The sequence below is a fragment of the Bubalus bubalis genome, chromosome 1 (assembly GCF_019923935.1).
Source record: "Bubalus bubalis isolate 160015118507 breed Murrah chromosome 1, NDDB_SH_1, whole genome shotgun sequence".
Taxonomy (NCBI): Eukaryota; Metazoa; Chordata; class Mammalia; order Artiodactyla; family Bovidae; genus Bubalus; species Bubalus bubalis.
Genome location: NC_059157.1, coordinates 125,886,545 through 125,913,485, shown reverse-complemented (window position 1 = coordinate 125,913,485; position 26,941 = coordinate 125,886,545). Strand labels below are relative to the sequence as shown.

The 26,941-nt window shown below is 40.8% G+C and overlaps 1 protein-coding gene across 3 annotated transcripts in view; it reads left to right on the top strand.

Moving 5' to 3' along the window:
• KNG1 (kininogen 1) overlaps positions 1 to 23,877 on the top strand; it is a 32,755-nt gene extending 8,878 nt beyond the window's left edge. Inside the window, exons 4-11 of one of the 3 annotated variants that reach the window (XM_006058615.3) lie at positions 7,221 to 7,393; positions 8,558 to 8,665; positions 11,820 to 11,904; positions 13,981 to 14,147; positions 19,979 to 20,086; positions 20,203 to 20,289; positions 21,664 to 21,741; positions 23,631 to 23,877. In XM_006058615.3, coding sequence (XP_006058677.1) covers positions 7,221 to 7,393; positions 8,558 to 8,665; positions 11,820 to 11,904; positions 13,981 to 14,147; positions 19,979 to 20,086; positions 20,203 to 20,289; positions 21,664 to 21,741; positions 23,631 to 23,741 — 917 coding nt within the window. In that variant the 3' untranslated portion in view covers positions 23,742 to 23,877. Of the gene's footprint in view, positions 1 to 7,220; positions 7,394 to 8,557; positions 8,666 to 11,819; positions 11,905 to 13,980; positions 14,148 to 19,978; positions 20,087 to 20,202; positions 20,290 to 21,663; positions 23,548 to 23,630 lie in introns of those variants that run through there. The other 2 variants (XM_006058616.3, XM_006058614.4) reach the window with 2 other exon arrangements.
• Positions 23,878 to 26,941: the final 3,064 nt, after the last annotated feature.

Below are 26,941 nucleotides of genomic sequence, written 5' to 3'. Positions count from 1 at the left end.
GTGGGGGCTTGAGGGCAAATGAAACAAAATTTGACCCCTGAAATCTATCAGGGCAACTTGCCAATTATCACTATTTTGTAAAAGACTTGCAGTTGATCCTTATTGAATGGAATTACTATATTTGCTACTTCTTTTCTAAAAAGTTCCACACTTCTTTTTTCCTTTTATAATTAATTGTGCCACCAAGCTGGGAAAAGATAAAACTATTTTTCTTGGGGTCACTGATAGACGGAACCAATGGGCCTTTTTGTCACAAGCGCCTTGTAGGTGTATGTTTTGTGGCAAGAATAATTTAATCTCATCTTTTGGTAATATTAATCCTAATTAACTGATCATTTAAAGTCTCATCTACTTTAACAAGAGCTGACTCTGTCTCATTTAGTCAACTTTCTCTTAGAACTGGAATTAGGATCACTTTTTAAGTAATCAAACAAAGGCTTTAAATCTGCAGTAGTCAGTTTTAAATGTGGGCGTATCCAATTAATGTCTCCTAATAATTTTTGGAAATCATTTAAAGTTAGTAAACAATCTCTGCACTTCAAAGGGGGCAGTTTTTAAAACTTTTGGCAGACTTAAATATGAGAAGCAAGTAAAGAGGTGTTGCACATCTTTATAAGCTTCTCCAGTTATCATTTTGTAACCTAAATCTGGTCTATAGCTTTTTAGATGACAAATAACCATCTAATCTTTGCTTGAATACTTCCAGCAACGGGGAACTCACTACTCTTCAAGGTTTTAAACTCTCCCTCATCTTTTTCTTTACAGCATTCCCACCCCACAAAGCACTTTCTCTAATCCCACCAACTCATTTTCAGTAGTATGTGTTGGCCAGGAGCTGGGCCAGTCTTTCCCAGCAATGTTAAGAGACATCTGTTCCTGTGTCTAATAGCCCTGGCGTTTTATTCTCTTGAAGTAAAAGATCTTTTAAAGGCCTTGGAACTGTAATTTCCTGCACCCAAAAGGCTAGATCACTAGATATAAATGGTCTGTAGCTCTTAGCTTGAGAAGTCAAGTTTTTTCCTGTCTGATAAGGTAAAAGCAAAAGCTGTGTTACTCTTAGGCCTTTATTAATTTGCACAGTTTTGGTATGCGGCGAGATCAAAAACTTTAATTTCTCAATGTAACCAGAATCTACTACATCATGCACCACCGAAATTTTTTGAAAAGAAAGCGAGCTACACCCTAGCACAAGTCCTACAATGCCCGAAAGTCAGGGGTTAATATTGTTGCTAAATCCCCTTAGCCTGGGTGAGACCCCCCTGAGGGGGTTTTCTCCAAGGAGCACGCTCCGCATATTGTGCAGTCTGTTTTAAAAGATCCACTGTTCAAAAACTTTATCTTCCTCAGGCTTAGGCAACACTTTGAGAGGCTTTGGGGGCAAAGCGGGGAACTCTTGGGCCCTGAAGGCGCAAATGGAGGCGGCAGCGATGGCCTTAAATCAGAAAGTGGTGGATAAGTTTGTTTTTTTTTTTGTTTTTTTTTTTGTTTTTTTTAAGGTTTGCGCAGAGGGGGAGGGAGCTCGCCAGGGCACCAGGTCACAGCGTCTCTTACTGTCTCTCTCTCTCCCTCTCTTCCTGCCTTTCTCACTTTTCTCTCACCCTTCCTTTTTCGCTACCCTTCTCTTTCCTTCGTTTCTTTCCCTTTACCCTCTTCTCTTCCCTAATTTTTTTTTCTCCCTATCTTTTTCTCTGTATCTTTTTAACTTCCTTTTCTTCCTTTCTCTATCTTGCTGCGTTCCCTGATTCCTTCCTTCTCCATTCCTCTCTCCTTTTCACTCTTTAGTTTTTTCTATCTTTAGATCTTTCTGTATTTTCTTTTCTTTTTTCTTTTTATTTTTCTCTCTCTCTTTTTTTTTTTTTTGGCTTGGGTGAGGCCCCCCCTGAGGGGATTTTGTGCAAGGAGCAGGCTCTGTATATTGTGTATTTTTTAAAAGCTCCTTTGTTTAAAAAAAATCTTTTTTTATCTTTTTCAGCTTTAGGCAATGCTCTGGGAGACTTTGGATGTAAACTGGGGAATTCCTAGGCCCTGGGAGGTGCAAGCGGAGGTGGGGTAGTCGCCTTAAATCAGAAATTGTTGGATAAATTTTTAAAGGTTTGTGTAGAGGGGGAGGGGGCTCGCCAGGGCGCCCGGCCGCAGCGTCCTGAAAGCCCTCTCCTTCCTCGGGAGGTAGAGCACAGTCTCCCTCCTTTCCTTTGTCAATGGCAGAAAATATGATCTGCGCAGAAGGTGGAGACCCACTACCATCCACCGCTATAGCCTCTCCCATAGGCTATCCCACAGCCTCATGACAAGGGTCCAGAACATTTTTAATCATATTTATAGGATAAGTTTTTAGTTGTTTTTTACCTTCACCCAAGTATCTAAATTAACAGTAGCCTTTTTAACAGTTTCAAGATTACTTGTATAAAGAGTTGCCATTCTTAGTTTCAGTGTTACCCATGTCAGAAAATTAAGTATAATAGAAGATAAAGCTTTTAGCTTTTAAAAGATCAGGCTTTTCTTTGGCCTTTTAACTTCAGAAACCATTTTCTCTCTCTAAGTGTAACTCGTTAACACTTTCAACACTTCCCACTCCTCTCGCCCTGTCTATCCTACAGGGGGATCCGCGGCACCCTTGAGTGGGGTCCTAGCCGTCCCGAACACTGGAAGAACAATAGGGCTGATGACCCAGATTGTTCCGGGGGAGGAACAGTAGGCTGATGACCCAAACTGTTCCGAGGGAGGAGCAGTAGGGCTGATGACCCAAACTGCTCTGTGGGGGAACAAGAGGGCCGATGACCCAGTTGTTCCAAGAAGGGGGGACAATAGGGCTGATGACCCTAATTGCTGGGAGCTTACCTTCGAATAGCCTGTCTTGGGCGCCACCTGCCGGGGTCCAGCCCCGGCTGATCCAGGGTATTCGAAGGAGAGACGGCATAGGCGAGGGTCAGGAAACAACTGCTTAATTAAACGTTAATTAAGGATATAAAGAGTAATAGAATGAGGATAGCTCAGTAGGAAAATTCAGTGGAGAAAAGAGGCTGAGTAGCTTGGTTTACGCGGGAGACCAATAAAACTTCAAGACAAGAAGTTTGCACCACTTACGTAGGCCGCAGGCGTCCTTCCATTCTCCCGAAGGAGAGGAGACACTGAGGCCTCCCCGGTCGGATCTTAGAAGCCCAGGCATAATTAGCAAGCGTGGCGGGTTCCGCGCTCCAGATGGAGACTCAGCCAGAATTTGAGAGAGAGAGTGACATGGGGAGACCAAGTTTCAGTGAACAAGGCCCGCACTTTATTTTCCAGAGTAGTTTTTATACCTTAAGTTGTGCATAGAGGATAATGGGGGAAGGGGTGGAGTCATGCAAGGACAGCAGTTCCTGGTCCTAATCGAAGCCAGGCTTTCAAACTTATCATATGCAAAAGTTCAGGTGATTGACATCATCTTCTGGCCCGGAGGCCTGTTAACGTTTTAAGAAACTTATTTTTCTCTAAAGGTGATTATTCCAAAGTCAGGCACCAGCCTCCAAAAAAGCATTGGACAAAGCTGCATTTTACGTTTCTATACACCCATCATATCAATCAATACACTGCCAAGGACACAGTAGGTAAGGAGTATGGAGACTTAGCAGCAAACATTGGCCCAATAAGTGAAAAACCCTTCACCAATACAATTTCTAATCAATCTTTTAACTACTCAAAGGAATCTGTGTTTAGACAGTTAGAACATCTCCTGCCTCTCACAGGTGGGAGGCTCTGAACAATCACATGTGGCCGGAAAAACCTATTCAGGCAGGCTAGAGGATTTCCAAAGGAGTTTGTAGGTTAAACACTGTCACACCCAGGAATTATTAACTGGAGCTGTAAGCTAACTCTTTTTTCAGAGAGAGGTAGTGGGGGACAGCCCCCCGTAAAGTCAGAGGTGTAGGTGAAAGCACAAAGCAGAAAGTAGGCAGACTCTGGTTTTGGGGGTAGATGCTCGAGAATTTCCAGGGGGACTCCTGAGGCTCGATCCAGCCTTTGCGTATGCCGAGCCTCCTTCCTCATGACCTTTGCCATGGGCGGAGTGCCTCACGCTGGCCCCCGGCAGTGATAGAATTCTAGTTGAGCTATTCCAGATCCTCACTCAATATGCAATATGCCAGCTCCCGGCAATGTATGAATGAAGTCAAGATAAAAGTAGTAACAATTAACATTTATTGAGCGCTTATTACCAGCCACAGTTCTAATCACTTCATATGCAGTAACATATTTAATCCTCACAACTCTATGAGTCAAATAGTAATATCCCAGTTCACAAATGAAGAAACTAAGGCCCACAGCAGGCAAGTATCTTGCCCAAGATCCCACAGCTAGTAATTAGCAGAGTGGTTGGAATAGACCCTTCATAAATGAAAGTCCTTTAGATTCTAAGTATGGAGCAGCTTATCAACAGATAACCACTGTTAGCTCCTTTCCTCTTGTGGCAGATGTGCCAGGTACAGAAGGATGGACACATTTAGGTGATGTTAGTCACAAAAGCCATTCTGGAACTGGCCTTTGCTTACAAGCGAGCTCCAGAACAGCATCTTCAGCCACCCTGGTGAACCTCACTGTCGTGGTGACTCTTCTATTTCAGCCTTAATCATCCATAGCATACCCACAAAAACTACATCCCTTGAGTTCCCATTCTTGCAAGAAGTTGCATTCAAAGAAAGAGAGTCCAAAACAGAAATCACAAGTCATTAAAATTTTCTGATGAGAATAGCTTTTTATTATTCAGCTTAAGAACTCTATATTGTAAGCAGATTTTAACATTATCCAGAGCACAGCACATATGTACCATGAGAAAAAATACTCAGCTACACCTTCAGAAATTATTGCTAGGTCCACAATCCTTTATCTGAAACCTTTTTGGCCAGATATGTTTTGGAATTTCAAAATTTTAAATCTTTATTTTAATTTAAAAGTCTCTCTAGAAATTGGGACGGGGTGGAAAAATCATTCGGTTACCCGAAAAAACTGAGTTTGCATCTTTCTCTGCTCTTCTCACCCTCAGAAGGTTGCTCCATCTCTTCTCCTACCCTAGTTGGGAGCTGCCCTTGAGGTCAAGCAAACCAGCCTCTGGGCTTTCTCCATCTCCCCCTTTCACCTCCTGTGTTCATCTTTTTTTGTTTTCACATCAGTAATTTCTCTCATCTTTCCCATGTAATCCCCTCTGGTTTTTTAACTTTGCCCATTATCCTGATTCAATCTAACTTCTACAAGGAAAGGAGGGGGTAAAGCTATGAATATTTCCCAGTAAGTATTTTTCCTGACACGTTTATGGAAAGAAAGCTGACCCACAGTTGCAAAGGGGGTTGTGTTGAGCTGCTGACTGAGGGATCTTACACCCTTGGATAGTGAGAGCCCCAGGGTCAAGGGACCCAGGACTCCTTCATTACTTCCCCTTTTGGCCACATGTGCTGTCACTGATCAGGGGGTGAAGGCTATCTGTTATGAACACTGGTAATCTAATACAAACTCTCTCCTTTTAAACATTTTACATTGTTTTATTAAAACTCGTTCAGTGGCTTCCCGTTCTTACAGGAAAAGTGTCCTAAGTCGCTCAGTTGTGTCCAGTTCTTTGCGGCCCCTTGTACTGTAGCCCGCCAGGCTCCCCCGTCCCTGAGATTCTCCAGGCAAGAACACTGGAGTGGGTTGCCATTTCCTTCTCCCTAAGGGCTTGCATCGGAGAAGGCAATGGCAACCCACTCCAGTACTCTTGCCTGGAAAATCCCATGGGCGGAGGAGCCTGGTAGGCTGCAGTCCATGGGGTCGTGAAGAGTTGGACATGACTGAGCGACTTCCTTTCACTTTTCACTTCCATGCACTAGAGAAGGAAATGGCAACCCACTCCAGTATTCTTGCCTGGAGAATCCCAGGGACGGGGGAGCCTGGTGGGCTGCCGTCTGTGGGGTCGCACAGAGTCGGACACGACTGAAGTGACTTAGCAGCAGCAGCAGCAGCAGCAGCAAGGGCTTGCATTCCATTCTTAATTCACTTCAGAAGGTCTAGGAAAGGCCCCCAGCTGAGTGGAGAAAGTTGTGAGTATGTGCATCTTCCAGGAGAGGGCGCCATAGCTTACACCAGGGTCGTCAAAGGAGAGGGTGACCCAGGAAGATAGGAATCCAGGCCTACAGAGCACAGCTCAGGCTGCACAACAGAGGTCTCTCTTCTGAATGCTGAGTTCTGTGCTCAATCGTGTCCAACTCTTTGTGGAACCCAGGTCTCCAGCATTGCAGGCAGATTCTTTACCGTCTGAGCCACGAGCCACTAGGGAAGCCCAAGAACACTGAAGTGGAAAGCCTATCCCATCTCCTGGGGAATCTTCCTGACCCAGGAATTGAAGCGAGGTCTCCTGCACTGCTGGAGGATTCTTTACCAACTGAGCTAGCAGGGAAGCCTGCTTCCCTGCTTCCCTACCGACTGCTCAAACCTCAAATCACCCTTCCCTGTCTCCTGCTATAAACTGATAAGCTGTGTGTACACCTTGTCCCACACCTCTGTCCCTGCCTCATCCTGCTTCATCCAGACCCATTTGTCCCTTCTCCTCAGGCCTCACACCTCGGGTTGTGAGGTTTACCTTGACTGCTCTTCACCCTTGTTAGCTCAGCGTCTTTTCCTCCGAAAAGCCTTTCCTGTGCTTACTCTGGGCTCCTGCCTTTCCAGGTTCTTGCTGAATTATATTGAAATCATCCATCTCCAGTTCTGTCTCTCCCCCTTGACTTTGTCCAACTCCTTCATGGCAGTGAACATTACTAATGAATTTATGTATCCACACAGCCAGGCTCAGCACAGGACATGTTACAGCAGGTGTGAAATACATGTTTGTTCAGTAGAAAGGATATAGAATGTATTACACCCTGAGTCCAGCTTCAAGGGGCTTTCATTAACACTGCAAAGTAAATTAAAATACATCTGTAATGTTTTGATTTTTATGAGGATAGATTCGTGTATCACTCCTGTAATTTTAAGTGACTTTAAAATAAATTTTAAATAACCATGCACAACAGAATGCATACAAGATGTTCCTAAGCGAATGGTAGGCCTTCCTTCTGACTCAAAAGCAGTCTTGTGTTTTCTTTTTCTAGTGCTTACTAGGATTTACTGGAAAGTTTGTTATCAAGGCTTTTTATTGATGAATTATCTGACTTATTCAGGGCAATGTATGTGAATGTAGATTTCGTTCCTTAACGCTGCCGTTTTGCCTACTCTTTGTCAAGCCGAGGGCCCCGTGGTGACAGCCCAGTATGAGTGCCTTGGCTGTGTGCATCCCATATCTACTAACAGCCCCGACTTGGAGCCTGTTCTGAGATATGCTATCCAATATTTTAACAACAACACCAATCATTCTCACCTCTTTGATCTGAAAGAAGTAAAAAGAGCCCAAAAACAGGTCTGTTCTTTAAGTTTTCTTTTGCCATAGTATTGCTAAAATGTGTTAGACCTTTAAGGTTTAGAATTTCTTTACCTAAAATAAATCTTTGGCCAGAGGACAATATGATTCCACAGGTGGTGGTGAGGAACTCTTCCATGTTCTCATATGACCAGCTTGGGGGAACAAAGGCTTTCTCCATAGGCACAGTGATTTGGATGCTGCAATGTGTAAAGAGGGGAAAGGAGGCTAATCAGACTTTCTTCCTGGGAGATTTGTTTTTAATGAATGGGTGGTCAGCTCTGCTTGTGCTATGAAACGGAAAAGTCGTTGGTGAAAAAAAAAGTCATTCTGGCCTTAGGATTTTAAGAAGACTCTATCATCACCTAGCTATCATGAGGCAAACATGACCCCCAATATTAAAATATACCTAAAAAGGTTGGCACAGTTGCTGGGTACCCTCTAAATTATAGTCTCGGTTTCATCAGAGAAAAGAGCAAATACTTGTATTAATATCTACTTGTATTAATATTAATTTCAATGGAAAAATCTGGTTTTTCCATTGAAGCCTTTACTGACAGTTGACTGGGCCCCTTGAATTTCAGCCTCTAATTATGGAGGACTCACTTTGGTCAGTAGCATTCCTTGCTTTTAAATTGACCTTTAGCTGACCTTCTGGAGCTTGCCTTCATGCAAGATGCAAGCTCTACTCGTTCTGTTCATATCCAGCTATCAGGGTGGGACCCACCTCAGATAAAGCAGGAGAAATCTTACTGCCTGGCCATCTGGGAGCCTAAGGACCTACTGGTTAAAGCCACTCCAGCTCCCAAGTTTTCTTTATCCATCTAGAAAAGCATTATTAATATTTTATAAAATTTAACAGATTATTTTTTTTCGTGCTGCCCACAGAGGAAATATTGCTAGGTCTTACTTAAGAAAATACAGTAACTCTATCTATAAATTGCTTTTCATTTTCAGATGTGTAGCTGTATGTGTGTGTTGTGTTGAAGGGTGTGAGCATCATAAAGTGCTCAATATTAATTTGGTAATGATTTTTGCCTAGTAATAACAATAGTTTGTATTTTTTGAGCACTTACTAAATGCCAGATATTATTCTAAGCTCCTTCTAACACTGTGAATAATGTTTAAACTGACCTTTAAATATTTAATCCAAAATTGTTTCAGGTGGTGGCTGGATGGAACTATGAAATTAATTACTCAATTGCACAAACTAATTGTTCCAAGGAGGAATTTTCATTCTTAACTGCAGACTGCAAGTCCCTTTCAAGTGGTGTAAGTAGGCAAAAAATCTAATTATAAAGTTCTTAGCCTTTTGTGTCCAGTATTTACAGGTGTGGAAACTCAGCTGTACAGGAAGACTTGGTCACTAAAATTTTAGATGACATTCAACAGTTCTGTTTACTGTCCCATTGAGAATCTGAAACTCACGTCACCTGTCAAGCTGCTTACCCAGGGGTCAGAGTCTACACACCTGGCAATAAGCATCTACAGATATATCCAGGGACTAGCAATAGCCTGAGACAAAACGATGCCACAGTTAAGCTTGTCTTTTCATGTCTTCATGCTTTCCTATCTCTATTTCCTTCTGTGTGCTCAACAGCCTTACAAGGCTTCTGAACTCTTCCCAGGACAATACTTCCAACTGTCTCTGCTTGTTTTCTTACCCTCCCTCCCCTACTTTTCTCTTTAATAAATACATCCTGAGTCTCTCTCCTTTAGTGATCCTTTGTAGGATGATATCTTATTACTGAACCAAAATTATGTTAAAAGAGAGCATCTAAAGGTGGCAGGAGTTAATGCATGTTAAGATGATCAGGCATAAGGTCCTTTCCAGGGGTATATGCACTTTAGCAGAAGGCTGTGCTTTAAGCAAGGAGTGGCTGCAAGTCTGTTCGCCTAGTCATTCTAGGTGATGAGAACTATTAGAAATAGATAATAGGGATGGTTTCACAACTCTGTAAAATGTCCCTGAATTATACACTTAAAAATGGTTAAGGAAAAAAAAAAAAAAGGTTAAGGAGCTTCCCTGGTGGCTCAGTGGTAAAGCCATCTGCCTGCTAATGCAGGAGACATGGGTTCAATCCCTGACCAGGGAATACCCCACATGCTGCAGAGCAGCTAGGCTGGTGCACCCCAAATACTGAGCCTGTGCTCTAGAGCCCGGGAGTTGCAACTACTGAAGCCCAAGCACCCTAAAGCCTGTACTCTACAACGAGAGAAGCCACTGCAGTGAGAAGCCTGGACGGCAGCCAGAGAGTAGCTGCAACTAGAGAAGAGCCCGTACAGCAGCACAGGCCCAAGTACAGCCACAAGTAAATAAATAATTTTTAAAATGGTCAAGATGGCAAATTGTATATATATTTTACCAGAATTTTTAAAAATAGTTAAAAAAAAAAAGAGAGAGAAGAGAGAAACCCTCTAAAATCATAGGTTCTAGTCACTGTGTAACTTTGTCAGTTTGAATTGAATCTGGCCTTTTAAGCATCTATAACATCTTCTGTTTTTTATGCTTAGCTTCAAATTGAGGTTATATAGGCCTAAATGTTATCTAGGTTTAATCTTGCTGCATCTGTTTATAAAAGCCCCAGTTAAGTTTTCGCTTTGCAACACAGAAATGCAAAGGCTGGTTGAGGTAACAAAGCCAGTCAGATTTTGGTACAATTTTCCTAAGCCTTCACTTCTTCATCTGTAAAATCGTGAAGAATAATAGTATCTATCTCACAGAGTTATTACACTAATTAAAGAACATAAAATGCAAATGAATTATTTTGCCCACAATTGGTAAGATTTAAGGCCTTGCTATTCAAAGTGTGGTCCACAGACCAGCAGCATCAGCAACACCAAGGAGCTTCTTGGAAAAGTAGAATCTCAAGTCCACCTACATCTACTGAATGAGAATCTCCATATTATCAGTAACAAGATTCTCAGGCAATTCATCTGCACATTAAAATTTGAAAAGCAAAGATTTAAGGAGTTTCCTAAGTAGTTCTCAGTCATGTTACACCTTAGAATCACTAGCCTAGCTTTAAAAACACCTATTCCCAAACCATTCCCCCAGACCTTCTGATTTCATTGGTCTGGGGTCAGATGATCAAAAGTTTCTCAGGTAGACCAAAGGTGCTGGTGATACTGAGAACTTTTGAGTTACCTCCAGTATACTTGTCCCCATCCAGAATTAAGGTATTGTAAATGTGGTATTTCCTATATCTTTAAAAAACATGACATTTGTTATATTCATGTGTGTTCTTTTGTTGGAAATATACATTTATAGGCATCTTCAACACAATAAGAAAACAAAGGAAAAAAATAATGTTACATCATATATCCAAACACTCAAAGTTATCTGAGTGTATTTCCTTCTTATCTTTTTTGGTGGGGAATATGGCCAATTTTGACTGGTTTTATGTGTGTGTTTTATTAGTTATAACTACTTTATATGCTACATTTTTTTCTATGTCTTTAAAACTCTTGATAAACTTCTTTTTAAATAACTTTTAATATCCTAGTGAAGATACCATAGATTGCTTTTTAAATTACCTTCCTATTTTTGGTCCTATGTTCAAAAGCAACAAAATATGTTGTTTCTGTTTTTATTATAATTAATACCTCACCAAATATCTTTTAGAATAAAGCTATTTCTGTGTTTTGGGTGGTGATGCAGTTGGTAAAGAATCTGCCTACCAATGCAGGAGACACAAGAGACACAGATTCCATCCCTGGGTCAGGAATATCCCCTGGAGTAGGAAATGGGAACCCACTCCAGTATTCTTGCCTGGAGAATCCCATGGACAGAGGAGTCTGACAGGCTACTGTCCATGGGATCACAAAGAGTCAGACATGACTGAGTGACTTAACCCTTGCTTCATATGGCTTTGCTTATCCTTGATGTTTATCTTACTCTATTAAAATTTTTTGAATTTTTTGGTTGTGCTACCCAGCCTGTAGGATCTTAGTTCCCCAACCAGGAATCAAACCCATGCCTCCTGGAGTGGAAGCATGGGGACTTAATGACTAGACCACCACAGAAAGTCCCTTGCCATTATGTTTAATCTTTCATTATGTTTTTTATTATATGCTATTATTCTTAAAGATGAAGTACCTTGACTTTGGTTTTAACTTAATCTGAAAGCCTCTGTCTTGCTAAAAGAAAATGTTACCCACTCACTTGTATAGCTACTATTTCTACATTAGGTATTCTTGTCATCTTATTTCATGTCTCTGTGTGTTTGTGTGTGTATTTGTTGGTGGTGGTGCTACTTTTTCATTGTTTCTTTTTTTTTGTGTTTTGCATATAGACTATGTTTTGCTTTGTTTTTCTCTATACAATAATTTGCAGAGTCAACATCCTAATTTTAATTTTACTAGTCATTTAAAGATTCTTAAAAACATTTTTAATTTATGGTCTTATATGCTTTTTAAAAAACAGGATATTGGTGAATGTACAGATAAAGCACATGTAGATGTCCAGCTAAGAATTTCTTCCTTCTCGCAGAAATGTGACCTTTATCCAGGTAAGGGATAATACGTGTTGGTGTTCATGCTGGTCCCAGACAACTGGCTAGGTCTTTCCATACCTATTGTGCTTTGGTTCCCATGATAAAGTGTACATGACCCACAGACCTTACTAGGAACACTGGGTCCCATACCTGCCCTGCTGTGCTACAGCAAGTACACCTGAGACTGCTCAGCAAGTGGCCAAAGAGAATACAGTGACAGAAGGAAAAACTTATGTTTTTTGGGCAAAGCTACCCTTTGATTACGTCAGCTGGTCTTTCTTGTATACCAGCTGTCTCTGCATTAGATATTGTGAACTAGGGGAGCTGTATCTCATTTTTAACTACTCAGAATAAGATCCTTTCAATTATAGTTTTTTTTTTCCTTTGCATGTTATAATATGGGGAAAGGGTGATAGTGCATATTTAAGGTCAAGTTAGTATTTCTTATACCAGTCAGCTCAGTCGTGTCGGATGCTCTGCGACCCCATGGACTGCAGCATGCCAGGCTTCCCTGTCCATCACCAACTCCCACAGCTTACTCAAGAGTAAGCTTATGGACTTATTCATGTCCATAATGTCAGTGATGCCATCCAACCATCTCCTCCTCCGTCATCCCCTTCTCCTGCCCTCAATCTTTCCCAGCATCAGGGTCTTTTCAAATGAGTCAGTTCTTCGCATCCGGTGGCCAAAGTATTGGAGTTTCAGCTTCAGCATCAATTCTTCTAATGAATATTCAGGACTGATTTCCTTTAGGATGGACTGGTTGGATCTCCATGCAGTCCAAGAGACTCTCAAGAGTCTTCTCCAACACCACAGTTCAACAGCATCAATTCTTTGGTGCTCAGCTTTCTTTATAGTCCAACTCTCACATCCATACATGACCACTGGAAAAACCATAGCATTGACTAGATGAACCTTTGTTGGCAAAGTAATGTCTCTGCTTTTTAATATGTTGTCTAGGTTGGCCGTAACTTTTCTTCCAAGGAGCAAGTGTCTTTTAATTTCATGGCTGCTGTCACCATCTGCAGTGATTTTGGAGCCCCCCAAAATAAAGTCTGCCACTGTTTGCACTTTTTCCCCATCTATTTGCTATGAAATGATGGGACTGGATGCCATGATCTTAGTTTTCTGAATGTTGAGTTTTAAGCCAACTTTTTCACTCTCCTCTTTCACTTTCATCAAGAGGTTCTTTAGTTCTCCTTTGCTTTCTGCCATAAGGGTGGTGTTATCTGCATATCTGAGGTTATTGATATTTTTCTCGGCAATCTTGATTCCAGCTTGTGCTTCATCCAGCCCAGTGTTTCTATGATGTACTCTGCATAGAAGTTAAATAAGCAGGGTGACAACACAGCTTTGACGTCCTCCTTTCCTGATTTAGAACCAGTCTGTTGTTCCATGTCAATTTCTAACTGTTCGCGGCTTGACCAGCACAAAGATTTCTCAGGAGGCAGGTCAAGTGGTCTGGTATTCCCACCTCTTGAGGAATCTTCCACAGTTGGTTGTGATCCACAGTCAAAGGCTTTGGCATAGTCAATAAAGCAGAAATGGATGTTTTTCTGGAACTCTCTTGCTTTTTTGATGATCCAACGGATGTTGGCAATTTGATCTCTGGTTCCTCTGTCTTTTCTAAATAAATCCAGCTTGAACATCTGGACTCATCTTGAATATTCTTATACCAAGGGTTGGCTTTTCTCATACTTCAAAAATAGTTGTGTACATTGCACAATATGAAGCATTACTGAAGTTTCCTGCTCACCAGAATCATAGGATTTAAATTTTTCCCGCAAGAAAATCATTCCTTTACGTTAAGCATTGCTTTTTACAGTTTCCATTAAAAATGCAAAAACTCCAGAAAAGAGCAGCATATTGATTGAGTCACCTTCTGATTGAAAGTTTCCCTAAACACACTTGGCTTTTAGAAGAGGAAAAGAGGAGAGATAGTCAGTTAGAGGTCTGACAGACAACCTCCACCGCTGGGTCTTGGGCTGCCACGTGGCCCTCTGTTGGTGGATGCTGGATCACATATGGAAAAGGTACTAGGCTAGATTGCTACTTCAGGGCACACACTGATGTGAAATCTGCATCTTTCAGGGAAGGGTTTTGTACCCACCATGATTTGTGTCGGCTGCCCCAAACCTATACCTGTTGACAGCCCAGACCTGGAGGAAGCTCTGAAGCATTCCATCGAAAAGCTTAATGAAGAGCATAATGGAACCTTCTATTTCAAGATTGACACTGTGAAAAAAGCAACAGTACAGGTCTGTAAATTATAGTGATAGTCTATTGCAAATTGTTTACTAATTTTGCCACTGATCTTGGCTCTGGATTGGGAAACAGTATACCTCACAAATGGGATTTGGTAGACTTGAATTTCAAGTCCCAACCTCACAGCATGCTTGATGTGTGATCTTGGACAAGTCATTTAAAGCACTGTCTCCGTTTTCTAGCCATAAAGGACTATAGTAAGTGTTAGTTGCTCAGTCATGCCTGACTCTTTGCGACCCCATGGACTGCAGCCCTCCAGGCTCCTCTGTCCATGAGATTTTCCAGGCAAGGATATTGGAGTGGGTTGCCATTTCCTTCTCCAGGGGATCTTCCCAACCCAGGGATTGAACCCGGGTCTCCTGCACTGCAGGCAGATTCTTTACTGACTGAGCTACAAGGGAAGCCCATAAAGGACTATAGGAAGGGTCAAAAAAATAACATATGTCAATCACTTCTCAAAATCTAAAGTGCCATATAAGTACTAGCAACTTGTATAATTAAGAAAATTGAGAGCTAGGAAAAACAAGACTTATCCTCTGCCTTTCTAGATCCATCTGTCATTATAACATCATTCAGTGCCTTGGGCTCAGCCACATCAGCCAGCCATTGCTCAGACTTTCTTTGCATGCTCATCTCCATCTCATTTTTTCCCTGCCTGGGGTGCCTTCCCCTCTACAAGTGTCCCTTCTAGGAATTCATCTCTCCTTCCATGCCTGTCAGTAGAGATGAAGGAGTATCCTTGTTTGGAGGTCACAGGGCCTAGCTCTGCAACAGCATCTGCCACTCACATCCTGGGTGACCCTGGGCAGTTATTCAGGCTCATGAAACCTTTGTGGCTGGATCAGAAAAGCCCAAATCCCTTCAAACTCCAACAGCATATGACCGATGTATTTATGGACAGATTCCTATTATGGAACCTCAAAACTGGCTTACCTAAATACAAGCTAAAGAAAAGTCATCAAAAAGGAGCCAAACTGGGAATTTCCTGGCAGTCTAGTGGTTAGGACTTCACACTGTCACTACTGAGGGCATGGTTCAAACCCTGGTCAGGGAACTAAGATCCCAGAAGCCATGCAACATGACCAAAGGGAAAAAACTATTATTGCAAACAAACATGATTTTTATAGGCTTCCCTGATGGCTGAGATGATAAAGAATCGGCCTTCAATGCTGGAGACCTAGGTTCAATCCCTGGGTTGGAAAAATCCCCTTGAGAAGGGAATGGCAACCCACTCTAGTATTCTTGCCTGGAGAATTCCATGGACAAAGGAGCCTGGCGGGCTACAGTCCACGGGGTGGCAAAAAGTCAGACAGGACTAAGTGATTAACACACAAAAAACATGATCTTTATAGTCTACAAAGAAAATCTCACTTTAAAAGTTCATTCTGGCTCAGTAATTGAATTTCTAGAACTATAAAATAGAAAAGTCTTTAAATACAATAATATTCATTGCAGCTTTAACTATAAAAGCAAAAAATAAAATAGTAAACTCTCAAAATGATCAATAATATAGAAATGATCAAATTGTGTCTAGCATATCCTTACAATGGAGTATTAAGCAGCAATTTTAAACCATCTTTGTGAGGAGTTCTTGATGTAGAAAATGCTTGTGTTATACTATGCAAAAAGAGGCCATAAAATTGAATAAACATTCTGTTCTTGATCATGTTATTAAAAAGTACAGGGAAAAGTACTGAAAAGAAATGTCTCAGGTTATTCATAGCTTTTAGGTGGCGTCACAGTGGGCTGCTTATTGTAATCTTCCTTATTTCCTGTATTAGTTTTATATGCTGGGGGGGAGGAAGACCTGAACAAACCATATTAAAATAAATCAAAACTGGCACTATGATTTCTGTCCTACTCAGACACTTATTTCTGGATGTCATATCCTCTCCCTGATTTCACTAGCACATAACCCATGTTAGGCTTACTTGAAAGGAGTACCAATTCATGCTGCTCTTGTCTTTGTCAACTTTTCTTCTCGCTGTTTTTCTGTAAAATTCCCTTATTCTTACTGATGCAGGAACAGTCCAGTACTCCACCACATAATCCACGTCAAAGAGTTGCTGTCAGGAAAGAACCACTCATTCTCAAGTGTGTGTATCTAGTCCTCTTGGTAGTCCCAGTTCTTTCTGTAAATTAGTCAACATTCTAGAATGGATGTGTTTATGCTAAGGGTACAAGGAAAACCACAATAGAATAAGCTACATCCCTTTACTTGCTAAATTAATCTGGAATATTGTGAGAATTTCAAATTTACTTTTAAGAGGTGACTTTTTACTTATTTTTGCATTTAAAGAGAGCAATTTGGTCACTCAAGGCAGCCCTAGTGGAAGCAGCTGATTTATTGGAAATCAGCTTACCATAATGAATTTGCAATAGCTAGTCTCTTAGTGACCCATTTGCCAAATAGCTAATTTGTTTTACAATTTTAGTCTTGCCTTGGCTTTGCATGTTTAGTCCTATTTGGGTACATGTCCATTCCAGGTTGGTTTCATATTTCAGATAACAAACATTTCTTAAATCCTTTGTTTTCTCATGTGAATGGTTGTGATTTCTGTCATATACCGTTCATTTTGCCCTATCCCCATGGCTGCTGTCAATGTTCTTCCCTGCCTCTGCTCAGATAAAAACACTTCAAGGATCTATGGGTGCACATTCAGGAATTTTCCTTTGACAAAAAGTCCTAGAAAGGTCAAGGAATATGTAGATGTCTAAGATTTATGATGCAAATTGACAGATCATCAAATGATTTGCAATTATGTCAATTTACATTCACACCATGTGGATGTAAGACACTGGCTGATGGTCTTGACTTGACCTATTCGAATACTACCAGCAGTGACTGAGATTCCGTGTTTCCCACACCTCACCAGGTGTCAGCTCTGTTTTTTATCCTTGACAAGATGCAAGGTTAAACATGATGTTGTATAGTTTTTTAAATGTGCATATCCTTGGTTATTAATGAAGCCCAGCTTGTTCAGGAGTAATGATCTTTTTAACTTCTCCAAAAGAGCTGGTTATGTCCTTGGTTCATTTCTTTAGTGTTGGGCTTTCTGTGTATAAGCATACTGACCCTACATCATATTTTTCCCAGTTTACCTTTTTACCTTATTCACTGTGACATTTGAGAATCAGTTTTCATTTTTGTCTAGTCAAATTTTGACATTTTCCCCCTTCCTTTAGGTTCTTTCCTCTGCTTTTCACCTATGAAAAGCCTCATCACCCTAAGAACTGATTAATGTTTTTTATACCTTTCTAGCTTATTTAGTTTAAATGTCTTAGGCATTTGGAACTTATGTTACTAAGTAGTATTCTATACTTTAAAAACAAAACTTGGACAAGATAGATTTAAGCAGGGAAGACTTCTGATAAGAACAGCAATATAGATGCGATTTTGAGGTTCTTGAATACAAGATATTACTGCTGCTGCTAAGTCGCTTCAGTCACGTCCGACTCTGTGCGACCCCATAGACAGCAGCCCACCAGGCTGCTCCATCCCTGGGATCCTCTAGGCAAGAATACTGGAGTGGGTTGCCATGACTAGGGCTACTTTATTCCTCCCCTCTGGACCCTGAATAGAATTAAGCCAACAGCTGTGATTTTTGTCATATATTGTCAACTTTCCTAGGCAACATCATATTAATCAACTGTGGCTCAGAGGTAAAGAGTCCACCTGCAGTGCAGGAGACTGGGGTTCAATCCCTGGGTCAGGAAGATCCTCTGGAGAAGGAAATGGTAACCCACCCTAATATTCTTGCCTGGGAAATCCCATGGACAGAGGAGCCTGGTGGGCTACAGTCCATGGGGTTTCAATAGAACTGGACACAACTGAGTGACTAAATAACAACAACAATGTCAGAAAACTGGATTAAAGTATACTCTCAAATTAAGCAACAAAATTCATGATCACCAATGTATACACTCGAAAACACTTTTTGGACTTCCCTGCCCAGCTTATATAGGTCTGGAGTTTTACAAGTTATCAAATTTGTCTTATAAATTTTACTTTGCTTACCTAGAAAATGTTGCCAGAAAAGGTAGAGGAGTAGTTTAGCTCTTCCTGTTCTCTGCTCTTCTCATCCTCCTCCCATTTCAATTCCTCCATGCTTTTCAAAAAACACAAAGAAAAACGGAAGACTTATATTATGGAATTATACTATCATTCCATAACTTTATTTTTTCAGTAATGGTCAGCTTTCCAGGAAACAGGTATGTATAATATATTCTTTTTGATAACTATATAATATTATACACACACACATTTAAATCCTAGAATGAAATGCTGAATAACTTAGCCTGAAAATTGAGCCACGTTAACTACCTTTTAAATTTATATGTATAATTTTAAAACATTTTAAAAAGTATATTTTTCAAGTCTGTAAAGGCTGTAAGCTTTTTTAAAAAAAACTGTGCTTGTGATTCTGTTGAAGTCAGTATATTGGGAAAAAACCACACAATGACCTTTAATTTTTAAGTAAATAAAGTACATGTATTCTAGACCAAAAAGAAAAAAAATTGGGCCACAAATATTAACAGAAGACAGTATTATATAATGATTAAAACTTGCTAGAGCTTAAAATAGTTTCTTAATATTAAAAAAAAAATCCCTCAGAGAAGCAAGCTAGAAATCCAAAGAACTTTCCTAATCACATAATTTAATCTACATAATTTCTATAGCAGTTCAGTTCAGTTCAGTTCAGTCACTCAGTCATGTCCGACTCTCTGCGACCCCATGAACTGCAGCACGCCAGGCCTCCCTGTCCATCACCAACTCCCGGAGTTCACTCAGACTCACATCCATCAAGTCGGTGATGCCATCCAGCCATCTCATCCTCTGTCGTCCCCTTCTCCTCCTGCCCCCAATCCCTCCCAGCATCAGAGTCTTTTCCAATGAGTCAACTCTGTGCATGAGGTGGCCAATGTACTGGAGTTTCAGCTTTAGCATCATTCCTTCCAAAGAACACCCAGGGCTGATCTCCTTTAGAATGAACTGGTTGGATCTCCTTGCAGTCCAAGGGACTCTCAAGAGTCTTCTCCAACACCACAGTTCAAAAGCATCAATTCTTCGGTTCTCAGCCTTCTTCACAGTCCAACTCTCACATCCATACATGACCACAGGAAAAACTATAGCCTTGAGTAGATGGACCTTTGTTGGCAAAGTAATGTCTCTGCTTTTGAATATGCTATCTAGGTTGGTCATAACTTTCCTTCCAAGGATTAAGCGTCTTTTAATATCATGGCTGCAGTCACCATCTGCAGTGATTTTGGAGCCCCCAAAAATAAAGTCTGTCACTGTTTCCACTGTTTCCCCATCTATTTTCCATGAAGTGATGGGACTGGATGCCATGATCTTCGTTTTCTGAATGTTGAGCTTTAAGGCAACTTTTTCACTCTCCTCTTTCACTTTCATCAAGAGGCTTTTCTCTGATTCAAGCTTTGGTAGAACAAAAAGGTGTGTTTAAAGGAAATATTTAAGTTTTCTTCCTACTTGTCCTAGATTCTACATATTATGACTTGAGCCTTTGAATTGCTGGTGAATCTTGCAGTTGCTGAAAAATAAAACTCAGGAAAATAGAAAAACAAAAATGATAGCATGGTTTTCTTTTCCCATTTAAAAAAGGAAATAAGCCCGATTGCCAAATATTTTAATGTACATACAAAGTTTTGTTGTCAAATATTTATACTTTTTGAGGGTAACTCTTATTTGTTCAGTACATAATTAAAATGTCAAGATTCTCCCCTAAAAGCCCTTATGATAAAAATGTATGATTTATTACACAACATTAATTAAGCTCCTATTTTGTGCTAATTCATTTTCCAGGTGGTAGCTGGACTAAAGTATTCTGTTGTGTTCATAGCAAGGGAAACCACATGTCCTAAGGGAAGTAATGAAGAGCTGATCAAGAGTTGTGAGATCAATATACATGGTGTGAGTATAATGCAGCTGTCTTACTGATTCTCTGGAAATCTGTATGATGTTTTATGCTTATTTATGTATCCCATGAATAACACTGTTTTCTCTTTGGCTTCGATTTTCATGGATAGCAAATTCTACACTGTGATGCTGATGTCTATATGGTGCCTTGGGAGGGAAAAGTTTACCCTACTGTCAACTGTCAATCACTTGGACAGGTATGATTCTAATCGCAGTTGCTTTGGGTTAACTATGCTCATTCTGAAAATATTTGGAGGTTGAAAATGAACCACTATTTACATGAATTGGAGGACTATCTTTTTTAAATGGGGAGAACACTCACATTTCTATGCTGATCTCTCTTCTTATGGCTAGAAAGGGAGAGCAGCTGTCCTCTTAATCACTCCTCTGACACGGCCAGTGTCCCGTGAGTTCACAGGTTCTCTTAGGGAAGCACATCCAAGGAGCTTAGGAAAAATGCAGGTCGCACACCCCACTCTACATTTCCTGAATCAAAAGCTGTATTTTAACACAGTCCCCAGGAAAGTCATACCCATATGCAAGTTTGAGAAGCATTAGGTTGCATCATTTTTTTACTTCTTAAAAGAACCCTGGGAGGTAAGTAGTACTTTCCCTACTTTCAAGATTGAGACACTAAAAATTACAAAGATGCTAAAGTCCTAAAGTGGATAATAACTTTATCAAGTGCTTCCTCCATCTTAGACACTGTACTGAGGACTTGACATTGACACATATTTTTCTCCTGACAACTCTACGAGGCAGGTGATTTTATTATTCCTATTTTACACACAAGGGAAGTGAAGCTAGGGGTGCTCAGATACAAATCTAGGTCAAATCAGAGCCTACTCTGTTCATCATCATACTGATAGCTAGTAGGCTCTGGCTTGTTTGACCTCAAAGACCACACTCTTTAAATCACCAAACACTGCCTCCAACCACCACATTCTCACAGGTAGTAAGTGTATAGGTAGAAATAACCCACAAATCCATAGCTTCAATGCAAGTTGCCTCTGCTCCCTTTGTTCTGCATTTAGGTTTTTGCCATATGTAGGTATGTATATAGTCTAATACAAACATTATACAAAGGCTGTGTTTCAAGCTTGTGAACATATATATCCTGTGTTTCAATTCAGCAGAGTGATTGTAGATATATGCTGCTTATATATTCCATTCTTAAAACCAGTTAAGGTGTTTTTGGATAAAAAGCAGTAATATGCTAATAGAAATAGTATCAATTAATAAATAATGTGCCATGGCTTATGGAATCATAGGCTTAGAGAGTACCCTAGAGATCATGTAGTTAACCATCCAGTTTTTCCTGATTAAAAACTCTCTATTTTAGAGTATTATTAGGAACAAGAATCAATATCTCTAAGTTATTAAATCAATCAAAAGAGGAAAAATTTTTCATTTTCATCCTTTATGGAATATTAATGTATATAGCACTTAAAATCTGGCAAAGACGTTCCCTATCGTAAACTAAGATAGCATTGTCAGGCCCCCATCCCTTCTTTCTTTTTTGATAGTGTGGTTTTCACAGTAATGCATTCATCTTAATATTTCCTGTTTAGACCTCACTCATGAAAAGGCCTCCAGGTTTTTCACCTTTCCGATCAGTTCAAGTGATGAAAACTGAAGGAAACACAGCTGTAAGTCTACCCCACTCTGCCATGTCACCTGTACAAGATGAAGAGCGGGATTCAGGAAAAGAACAAGGACCCACTCATGGGCATGGCTGGGACCATGGAAATCAAATAAAATTACATGGCCTTGGCCATAAACATGAGCATGACCAAGGTCATGGGCACCATAGGAGTCATGGTCTTGGCCATGGACATCAAAAGCAACATGGTCTTGGCCATGGACATAAGCATGGTCATGGCCACGGAAAATATAAAAACAAAAGAAAAAACAATGGAAAGCATTATGATTGGAGGACACACTATTTGGCAAGTTCTTATGAAGACAGCACTACATCCTCTGCACAGATGCAAGAGAAGACAGAAGAGACAACACTCTCTTCCCTAGCCCAGCCAGGTGTAGCCATTACCTTTCCTGACTTTCAGGACTCAGATCTCATTGCAACTGTGATGCCTAATACACTACCACCTCCCACAGAGAGAGATGATAACTGGATCCCTGACATCCAGATACAGCCAAATAGCCTTGCATTTAAATTGATTTCAGATTTTCCAGAAACAACCTCCCCCAAATGTCCTGGTCGCCCCTGGAAGCCAGTTAATGGAGAGAATCCAACTGTGGAAATGAAAGAGTCTCATGATTTTGATCTCTTTGATGCTATTCCTTAATTTAGGCAGCCAGGGGTATTTCTTTAACATCTCATCAACCCCTGTCCCCATTGTCCAAAGATCCTCATATAATACAACAAAAACCATGAACATTCAGAACAGCCTAGAGAGAAATAAATGGTGAGACTCCCCATCAATCTCTATGGATGACATAAACTGTGTGCAGAATTCTAACTCCTTTCTGAGGTTTCCTCCCAAGTTTTCTTAACTAGTACAGAAAATGGACAAACTAATATACTTGTGGCCTACTGCAGTTGCTTTTCTGATAATGAATGTGTACCTTCAAATGTACATCATCAATTTTCATACAAAGATTCCTGACATTTTGAATAAACTGTAACATCTGGTCCATATGTGGCAATAAGGGAAGTTAGAGACTGAATGCCGAACTTCTTAATGGAGGAAAAAAATAATAAAAACCTCCAGAGGTCAAAGAGGAACAAGAGAGAAAGACAGATTGGCCAAAGGGAGGACAGAGAAAATAAATTAATTGACTTCCTGTTTCCAAAATGGGTTAGTAATCTCAAACAGTTACTCCCATGTGACAAAGCTATTCTGATAATTCTCTTTCTGGGTGAGAGTGTTTCTTGTAAGTCAGTAACTTCTGTTTACTCATTAACTACGCTTTGCAATAGGGCTTTCAAATAGGAGTTTTCTGTTTGTTTGTATGTTGCCAGCATTAGACTGAGTAATCCTTACAGTTCAATCCTTACAGCTCTGAGTTTAATGATAAGGATGGAAAGCAGAAGTAATACAAAGGCTGGCCTGCTTGAGGAAATCTTTTTTTTAATAATTGATAAGGGAATATCATGATATGTGATGCAAATTTTGTTCAGAAATTTTATGAGAAATTCTTTCTAGCCTTTATAGTTGCATTTTCTTTTTCTATAACATTGAAGTATATGGACTTTTGCAGGAAAGAATAATATGATTATCTTTAATTTACTGGTAATGTGATGGAGGCATGTCTTTCACAGCCCCTGCTGTGCTTTTGCCTAGGGAAATAGGGCTTTATACACCCACACTCACCTGTGGATGCCCATCACTGTTTCTTCAACTTATTGGATGCATTTGAGCCACTGAGTTTTTATTTCATTCAAAATATTATCTGTACTTGCAAATAAAGAACCAATGATCTCAGGAAAAGGTCTCATCTTGTCAATTAGTGGCTTCACCTTCCTCTCTTTGAACGATAACCTCAGATTAACAGAGTTTTACTATACTTACAGACGCACGTAAGGTCCTGTGAGTACGAGGGCCGACCTCAAGAGGCAGGGGCAGAGCCAGCACCTCAGGGTGAGCTCAATTTACCGGCAGAATCTCCACAGTTGGCACAATAGACCCGACAACCTCTGTCAGCAGCCCTGCGTGGAAGGACGAGAAGGTGGGGTAGAATTTAAATAGAGAAGAATGCTGTTTTATCCCTCTGTGACTGACTGAAATAAAGTTCTGTCTTTATGTTCCCCTCCTGGTTAATTCACGCTGGTCTCCTTTCAGTCACGACCAACCTGCAGCCAAGTTGAGATGATCAGAGAGCCAGCATTAGGGCTCTGCCCTAGGGGCTCGCAGTGCAGCCCTGGAGCATTCTTGTTCACTGAGGCAGGATCCCGTAGCTGGGGCTTCCCTATCACAGAGACCTTGTCATGGGTGCTCAGTCAAGGGGTAGTGGGTCATGTTTCCACCAAGGATCTAAGGACTCTCTCCCTTTCCTTCTTCCTCCTCCTCCTGATTGCCAACCCAATGCTGAGAGAATTTGTCTTATTATATTATTTTTTTATGATCTAAATTATTACCAAAAAAGAAAAAAAATCTTTTGTTAATATATCTACCAACTTCTCATTATCAGAAAATACTGAGTCTCAAAAAAGTTGAAAGAAAATATAAAATTATCTTTCTGATCTGGGTAAAAGAAAAGAAATAGAAAACCATTAGAATACAAGATAAGAGATTTAGGATTTTCTGTAACAAACACTTATTGAAGCCTCCTTTTGTGGCATAACTTAATCCTCACCACCACTCTGAGGTCTCTGTGATCACCTTTCCTTTACGAGGAAGCTGTAGCTCACAGAGCCCTGCCCAGAGTCACAAAGTTAATATGCGACAGAGCTGGTATTCAAACTCAGACCTTTGAACTTTAGCACACTGTGTTATCACAGGGCTTTACAGTATTATCAATACTGTCATTACGAAAAACACATCAAGATAATTTCTGACTCTGGGATGATTATGATTTCACTCCAAAGCCCTTATGAAATATTTCATAGTATCTGGTGCTATTCTGAGTCCTGCTCATGGTAAACTAGAACAGAGTCAAGCACAGGCATTAGCTATTTACCATAGTCAACTGAGAAAAAGAAATATTTTTATTACATTTTAAATGTTGAGTTTTTATTTAAAACATTCCCCTCCATTGTACTGTCCAGACTGAAGAGGCAGTCAACAAAAAGAAACTTGTGCAATCATTTTAAAGAATTACAGACTAAGATGAAGATGCCATCAACAAGATGACAGAAGTGGATGTGTCTTCTTTTTTGTCAGTCTTAGTTTAAATACTTGGCAGCTTATCACACGTTTGAGGCATCCTGAGTGCTCAGAGCATGTGTGTGGTGATTGGTGCTTCTAGTCATTTTTAGTCGAATTGGGTTCACATATTCAGCCTATATGCTTCTCTGATAGCTCAGTTGGTAAAGAATCCGCCTGTAATGCAGGAGACCCCAGTTTGATTCCTGGGTCAGGAAGAGCTGCTGGAGAAGGGATAGGCTACCCACTCCAATATTCTTTGGCTTCCCTTGTGGCTCAGCCAGTAAAGCATCCCTCTGCAATGTGGGAGACCTGGGTTCAATCCCTGAGTTGGGAAGATCCCCTGGAGTAGGGAAAGGCTACCCATTCTAGTATTCTGGCCTGGAAAATTCCATGGAGAAGTCCATGGGGTCGCAAAGAGTTGGACGCAACTGAGTGACTTTCATTTCACTTCACTTCACTTCACTTCACGTTCAGCCTATGGGAGCCTCAAAGCAAAAAGAAGAGAAATAAATTTCAAAAGACATGAATGCTTTACCTTGAAGAGCTTACAATCCCTTTGGGAAACCAAGACAAAGCATAGGGAACAGATATTTAATCCGAACAGCATCTTTGTGGAGCAGTGAACTTGACTAATGTGATGGGAAGATGTTGAATAGGTGGAAGGACCAAAGTGGAGAGAGAAAGTAAAGCCCAAGTGAGATGGTTCTTAAAAAAAAGTTTTATCAAAATATAGTTGACCTAACATGTTGCATTACTTTCAACTGTACAGCAAATGATTGACATATGTGTATATGCATGCTGCTGCTACTGCTAAGTCACTTCAGTCGTGTCTGACTCTGTGCGACCCCATAGACGGCAGCCCACCAGGCCCCGCCGTCCCTGGGATTCTCCAGGCAAGAACACTGGAGTGGGTTGCCATTTCCTTCTCCAATGCATGAAAGTGAAAAGTGAAAGTGAAGTCGCTCAGTCGTGTCCGACTCTTAGCGACCCCATGGACTGCAGCCTACCAGGCTCCTCCGTCCATGGGATTTTCCAGGCAAGAGTACTGGAGTGGTGTGCCATTGCCTTCTCCCAAGTCACTTCAGTCATGTCTGACTCTTTGCGACCCTAGGATTGTAGCCTGCCAGTCTCCTCTGTCCATGGAATTCTCTAGGCAAGAATACTGGAGTGGATTACCATGCCCTCCTCCAGGGGATCTTTCCGACCTAGGGATTGAACCTGCATTTCTTACATCTGCATTGGCAGGCAGGTTCTTCACCACTAGCACCAGCTGGGAAGCCCATATGTGTGTATACCTATGTGTATATATATAGATAGATAGGTAGATATATTCTTTTTAAGGTTCTTTTCCATTATAGGTTATTAAGAGATATTGAGTATAGTTCCCTGTGCTACCAAGTGGGAGTTTAGATTTGTCAGTTTAGATTTGTCTCGCTTCTGTCTCATCACAACAAAGATTTGGAGCGATGGACATTAAAGCCCTCGGCGTGTCACAGCTCTCGGGTCTTGGACAGACTCTGTTATAGCTCTTAGACAAATCAGTGTTACAGCTCTATTTTATTTAGAAAATAGCAAGAGAATCCATCCTCGAGGCTGAGGGCATGCCAACTCAAGGATGCGATAAGAAGAGAGTGGGGGAGCGTGCCAGCGTGCGGTGGGAAGAGAGAGAGAGAAAGACAGTGTGTGCTTTGGCTTCTCTTTTTATGTTTTTTTCCCTCCCCCTGGGCCTGCCCTATGTAAATTGGGCTAGCCAGGAGTGCTGTTTGTTCTACCTGAGGTCCTCACTCAGGTCCTCGGACCTTTCTTTGACCTTCCTTTGTTCTATTTTCACGGGCTTTTCCCTTCCTTGTCTTTTAGCCACCGCCATTTTGGACTTCTGTTTCCTATTCTACCTACCTAACAGATTGAAATAATCAGTGTGGGACCTGTCATATAAATGGGGAAGTAGCATTAGATAGCTTAGTTTTATGGACTAAGCCTGTAGAAAACATGTGAGAACCTGCAATAACATGACTCC